Source organism: Ruditapes philippinarum, unplaced genomic scaffold (assembly GCF_026571515.1).
Source record: "Ruditapes philippinarum isolate M1 unplaced genomic scaffold, ASM2657151v2 ctg1900_1_1_1_1, whole genome shotgun sequence".
Taxonomy (NCBI): Eukaryota; Metazoa; Mollusca; class Bivalvia; order Venerida; family Veneridae; genus Ruditapes; species Ruditapes philippinarum.
The window spans coordinates 146,881-154,026 of NW_026861695.1; the positions used below are offsets into that span (position 1 = coordinate 146,881).

A 7,146-nucleotide genomic window follows, 5' to 3' on the forward strand; every position below is an offset into this window, starting at 1 on the left:
TTTAACATGAATGTATTTCGTTGATGAATGACATAAATAGATATTTACAATGAATATGTACATGGATAAGTTTGATATATATTAGCACAAGTAAGGACAATTTCTGTCAAAAACAACATTTTGAGACAAAATTCACAAGTGTATAGTGATACTTTAAAAAAAAATGCATTTTGTTATCACTTTTAATAAATGCATGTACCTCAAATATTGCATGTTTTCTAGACTATATCAGTATTTACTAGTTCTATATCAGGCAATCTGTTAAAGAAATTCATTTAAGTGGCAGTTATCAAATTGCTTACTTAAGTTTTAAACTTTGCACAACATTTTCCCTAGATTCTATCAAAATCACTTTAAATCAGTTACACTACATTTTGTAAATGTATAAAAAAAATGTTTGGTATGAAAATATATCTTAAAAAAACATACATCATTATATACTATAGTCTGTATCAAAATACAATACATATATCTGAGTTTGGAATATCAAAACATGAGAATGTGATTGGACATAGAAAATCATGTGACACTTGTAAGAGAAGACAAAAATACATAATATAAAATTTTGACTAAATATTGCGTACAATAATAGATTACACATTTGATCACACATTCTACTCTACTGTGTTATATTGTGAACATAATCATATATATTGAACATATATCATTTCCTATTCTGAACAACTTTGGTAAATTCAATGCATAATTCGATAAATCAACCTGTAAGATGACCATTTCTGACCACCTCCATATAGTAATCGCCCTTCGATAAAAATGAAAATCACAACAGTGTATTTATAACATAAATATTCTCTCTCTTTGTACTATTAATTTGACAGTTCACCTCACTTCATTGTAACAAAATATACATATATTGTCATATGATTATTTACATATTTACATCTTCATACAAAGTTCATTAACTCCTGCCGTATCAAATAATGGTCCACTAAGTATAAAAAAAGGCAAAATTTCAATCACTTAAGTTAGAAACTCTGAGGTGAACAGTTAAAATCTCTTATCCATCAACGAAAATGCATCAAATATAATTCACAGTCAACAGTATAGTATCTTGCACATAATCCCGTAAATAATAATAACTTTTTTGTGTGTATGAACAGTCAAAACATCTCTATTAATATTAATATTGGAAATTACACAATGATTTGAGCTGTTCAATAATGTCTAGTGAGCAGAGTTGATATTTCTAGCCACTCGTTTTCAAGTCCAATCATTTCTGAAACTTCAGCTGTGGAGTAATCTGGAAATTCGAAATGTGACGATGGATTTGTGTTTAGAATGACTGTAGCACTATTTTGGACTATCGCACTTGACGTTGAATGTACCATACTTGTAATAATATTATTGTGCACTGGTTGAATGTTTGTGTCAAAATTTGGAAAGTCAGTGTCTGCGAGTTTACTTAAATCCATATTTTCAATATCCATTTGCCAATTTGTGGGCATTTGAAGAATGTCAGTGAGATTATCCAGATCTGCGAGAGACGAGCCTTCGGGCTGCTGTATACAGTTATTATTGATATGATATTCCGTTTTCACAATAACTCCAACCTCTTCTTGAGGGGAGGGTGCTGGGGTATCGTAATGATCCTCTGGGTAAAATGTTGACTCGGGGGTCATGGGTGTATATTCTGGGCTGGCTGGAACTTTACCCGGTGGTGTAAGTTGGCAGGATGGTACCTGAATATTTTTACTGGCACGAATACACTCTTTGAATTTTTCATCGATTGTCAGTTTCAGTTTGAGCCGGCTGTTTTGAGTATTACTGGAGTGTAAGGTACTGGTCGTATACTGGGATGGCGTTGATAAGGCTGCTTTTACAGCTGAGGTGGTCTTTTGATAACGATTTCTGTCATTTTTTGACTTTGACACAGGCTTAGTGACTTTGCCTTTTGCAACTTCTGTTTTTGCCCCTGCTGGCTTGGCCTTCTTCCTTGGTCTGAAATAATTAAGAATGAAACATTATTAAATATAAAATATATATATCTAAATGTAAAAACCAAAAAAATCATACACATTATATTCTACATAAAAAGTGAAACACACATCAAAGGTTTTTTATTTTTATTCCTCGTCTATCTACATCAAAATTTAGCAAGGAAATTAAAGAATATATCGGATACTAACACTCCAAGTAGGCAAGTACTCATAAAACACACGATCGTGTAGAAATACGATCGTTGTATTACAGTCGATAAACTCTAACGTGAAATTAGGTCAGTCAGCTGTGAAATGAAAGTAAAACGCATTTAGGTGTTAACTTAATAACGGAAACTGTACTAACCTGTATTTATAGTCTGGATATTCCTGCATGTGTAATAATCGTAATCTTTCAGCTTCTTCGATGTAAGGTTGTCTGTCATTTTCATCAAGTAATTTCCAACGAGCACCCAACTGTTTACTGATTTCGGCGTTGTGCATGTCCGGGGCTACTTCAGAAATCTTCCTTCGTTCTATTTGTGACCAGACCATAAACGCATTCATAGGTCGTTTGACATGATTTGTCGCTTTCTTACACATTGTAGCATCCGAATATGGAGTAATAGTGTTTGGATTTATCAGTTGTGATCCAAACATTACTGATTGATTATTGTTCAAGCCATCGTCACTATAATCGCTCGAGGCACTTGGGCTATTTTGTGGTACCATCTTCACTTTGTTAATACATTAAATCCAAAGTAAAATTAAATCTCTGAGTAAATATCCCTGAATAAATCACAGCACCTTCGTTCTGAAGGTTTATTAATTGAGAAACAGCTTATCAATATGATTTTCGGAAGACGTGAGAGTTCTATTTTACTCTACCGGAGGAAAAACGCGGTATTTATACCGCTACATTTGTCACGTGGGAATAGACCAATCATTTACACTGGAGGCGGAGTTTCGGAAATGTGCAGAGTTGACTAACGAATAATAAGGCGGGGCTAATTCTGTTGCTGTGCGAACTGTCTTAAAGTAGGTCAGTGACTTTGAATTTCAAACAAATTACTGATTTTTGTCAGAAACTCGACAGATGGCTTCCATTAGAGAATATTTGAAGAAAATTTGCTATTACTTTGGCTGCAGCGGTTCGTTTATAGTCAAACACTAAATTTAAAGGTTTGAAACATTTTCGGGATCGGAAATTCTGTAACAAGTCCCCACACTTATACCTTTTCGTGGGTGGTACGGTGAATAATTATACCTACCTATCTATGTTTAGTGTTTATATACACAAAACGGAGTATGTTTAAGGTTTTGAAGAGATGAGATCATCGGCAAGTGATAAAGATCAGAAAATCCTATACGAAAGGATATTTAAATAACAAACAAAATTATGCGTGGTTTAAACAGTTTTCGTACGGTGTAATGTAATGTACAATTAGTCAATTTATTTAAAATTGTAGTAACTTTTTTACGCCTATTAAAGGTTTAATTAATACAAACTTAGTGTAACATATGTAATCATATGTAGCTGTACATGTTAGCAAAATACTTTAACAGGGCGAATATTTATCAGATTTTTTTTTCTCTTTCGAACAAAATAATGCCATTCACGATTTTATAAATGCTATTTTAGAAATAATTTAGTTTTTTGATGTTATTTTTTAAGTTAATTTTAAATCTTCCAAAGAAAGGTACATGATGACAGAATTTTATTTTACACCTATCCTCTTCAAATGTGTACAATATATATACATGTATATATGCATGCTGGTAAGATTTAAACGCACCAGAATCATTTATTCTGCTCTGATCAGAAACTTGGAAATTTCAGAATCGTTAGGGAATCCTCATCTTTATCGATCCGTACAGTGATTAATTGGCGTCTCTTTCGAATAAGCAGGACACGCTGAAAATAAACGTGGATGTCAAAGAACGACAACTCTTACGCTCCTGTTAAGACTAGGTCTAAATGACATATAAGTACTAAAATATAACTCTAATTTAAACGTTAAGCTTTTAAGTAAAGGAAATGTGTTTAAGTTGATTCAAACTAAGATATATATATATTTTTATCTTCTCTCTTTGCAGCATTGTTTTGTATAAAAAGAAGGGTTACTTTGGAGATTATAAGAAACATCTGTATTTTGAAAAGATATCTTATCTTGCTACTGGAAAACGAAACGGTTGTTGTCTCACCAATTAATTCATAAGATAACTTCTAGTTAATCTTTAATTAAATTTGCTGTTTTATGTCTTTTGCTTCATACGCTACTTCTATGATATCTCAGGGGTCAAAGAGGGGCAGACTACCTTTAATGATATCTCGGGGGGTCACACAGGGGCTTCATTTCAGTATCTATAATGTCAGTGTGAAAGGAAGCAAACCTGACATGGATTACCGTTTTAATTGTGTTTTGCAGGACCAGTTTTATATCACAGAGATATGACAAGAGTCACATGATCGGGTATGACACGCGACCGCCTGATTTGCATAATGAATGCGCGCGCGACACTTCTAAAACGCACGTGCGTTTTAAACCTGACTGACACAATCGGACGCGTGCACACATTTCAATGACGTTTACTTTCCCACGACTTAACAAATCAATATTTTCTTGTTTTTATTTAATTTTATTACTTTTTTGTCCGTTTATTTATTGTGACAAAAAACATAAATCTACTTAAAATTTAACATAAAAATAAGATACATCGATGAAATCTTTTCTTCTTTTTTCAAACTAACAATATCATGTATTTTATGCCTTTGAAATTAATATATTTTTTTAAAGTCAATATTGGTACTTGTATATTATAACAAGTATTGAAACTTGAATTATAATGATACTTCTCTATGTGTCCTCGTGAGGGGTTTGACAGAAAATAAAGATAAAACTGGTACTCGGATTGAATCTTAAGCGGTTTCACAAACATAGGAACAGTGATCACTAACATCTTGGCCTTAGTTACCCTGGTTTCCCAGCTGTCACTCTTCCCAGGCCCCCTTTTTAAAATCTCGAAAACTGCCGTCAGCATTTCTAAAATAAACACTTCTATTTGGAAATATAATATAACTGGCGCACTTGCAAACGTCGATTTATTCAAATTTTGAAACCCCCTATCATAATGACATTTTGTATGTGATGAAACATGCAGTTCCTATTGCAAATTACTATTTTCTATCCCCTAGTTTTATCTGGGACAGAAGATCTTTTGTCCCAGGTTTTATCTATGTATGTTTTAGATAGGTAAAATTGAAAGTTAGTAATTTTGACCGACTTTGTAAGATCTTTAGGTTTCTGGTTTGTCGAATAATTCAAATGTAAAGCTTTAATTAGTGAAAAATTCACTTATCTTATATAATAGGAACAGCTGTATTGAAGCCGGGGTCTCATTAGCGACAACTGTCCTTCAACACTGGCGTCGGAAGGTCGCCGAGACCAAAAATAAATCGCCAACAGTGCCATCTCTAAGGACAAGTGCGATTCTTCGGAAAATCTATTGAAATCTACAATAACACATGGTGCGAAAAATTATTTATCAATCGTCAATTGGGGGTTCATGCTATTCAAAAAGGTACGAAAGGTGTAAATAAGTTTCACGGCTCTGCGAACCTTCTCAAGTCGCGTGCGCATGATTATCGTGACGTCAGAGACAGGTGCTCAACTATCAGGCACGCGACCCTCGCCAGCTGCTTTGAAATCTGACCAATCAGAATCAAGAAAAGGGACTTAAATTTTATCAATTAAAGTATCTTATAGGGTTGGTTTTGGAGACATATGTGTTATTATTTCTGATTAAGTAAATAAGTTCAATGTTATGAATTATGTTGCCTTGATAATTGCTTCACGACAATATCTTGATAAAACATCAAAGAGTGAGGCCGTAAGATATAACATCGTCTTGGGTCAATAGTTTGATTGATAAGTCAATAAAAACTATTAAAGTTTAATTTAAAAAGTAGCTAATAACAAAAATATGCGAACTAAGTAAACAGCATGTATACGAGTCGCACGCGACAGCCGTCAAACATATTACGATGTGTATGCTGTTTTTTTATATATTTTTTAGTTGGTATCCAATCATATTAAATCGTTTAGATCAGAGATTTTATATTACAAAGTAATGTATTTCCGTGCGTTGATCAAAGCTGGACACCAACCACTTTTTTATGCTAGAGAAGATATATACTAAATGCGATAGGAAATGAATGTTTCATGACCATCAGGTACATTCTTTTCAAGTAAGCAAAGTTGGTGAAATTGAAAAAAGCGACTCTCATTTATCAGTAAAAAATTTGAAAATTGAAAAACAAAGAAAGTATACAATTTATTTCTGTGAGACACTTTTAACTAATACATGTTCGTTATATATTTATTGTAACGTAATGTCAATTAAGAAGACCTTGATAAATTAATATTTAAGAAAGTACTTTTCATTAAATACACTTATATATTTAACTTTATAGATCGCCTGTTTTAAATTGAACTCTGGTCGAAAACTGAACAGCCAATGCTCTGAGCTATATTAATTTAAAATAATCAATTTAGCTGAAGTTATCACTAGATAATGCCATTTGCTTGACCAATTATGGTAGTTTTGTCCATGTACTGATGGCCGACCTTAGATGATTATCTGGTCGTAAAACACGGGTGGAAGGCAACTGCATGACCGCTTTACCCTAAAGGTCGGTCAGCTTTGTTTTAAATTTGGATGTAATCAGGGTTCAAATATTTCTGTTTGGAATACCCTGATGTAGGTTTCAATAACAGAATGAGTAAAATCATGCTTATATACGCAAATTCGCTTATACAAAGTAATGTGGTCGAATGTTTAATGTAAATATTCCACGTCCTATTGTATCATACTATGCTACATAAATCTAGAGACTTACATTTTATACAAATGATACAACAAAAATCGAGACTTAATATCATTTCCTGAAAAGCAGATGAACATTTTCTCTATTCTCACTCGCTTTCACAACATTTTTTTAAGATACTCTGAAAAAGTCAAAATCAAATACAAATATTTTTCTTCGGTGAAGATTGGAATTTATTGACAGATGGTGATTTCAGATGGCGCAGGTCATGTGACCGTTTTAAACACTCAGAGACAAATGTTTGTCAAAATTTAACAGTTAAACACCGTTATTCGACCCATATAATCTCTTGTTATTGATCAAAAGAAAAGAATTATCAGG

At 33.0% G+C, this 7,146-nt stretch overlaps 1 protein-coding gene across 1 annotated transcript; it reads right to left on the reverse strand.

Annotated features, from left to right (window-relative positions):
- Positions 1–1,175: 1,175 nt before the first annotated feature.
- Positions 1,176–2,828, reverse strand: LOC132716545 (transcription factor sem-2-like). The gene is made up of 2 exons (XM_060699844.1): positions 2,305–2,828; positions 1,176–1,959 (listed from the first exon to the last, which is right to left on the reverse strand). Exons 1-2 carry the CDS (start codon positions 2,667–2,669, stop codon positions 1,176–1,178), a joined length of 1,149 nt encoding a protein of 382 aa, XP_060555827.1. The 5' UTR covers positions 2,670–2,828.
- Positions 2,829–7,146: the final 4,318 nt, after the last annotated feature.

What these genes read in the sequence shown, in the direction of transcription:
- LOC132716545 (XM_060699844.1), bottom strand. Translation starts at nt 2,669, where the DNA reads ATGGTACCACAAAATAGCCCAAGTGCCTCGAGCGATTATAGTGACGAT. An exon ending in TATCCAGACTATAAATACAG is followed by an intron (nt 1,960 to 2,304) that starts GTTAGTACAGTT and finishes TAATTATTTCAG; the next exon opens with ACCAAGGAAGAAGGCCAAGC.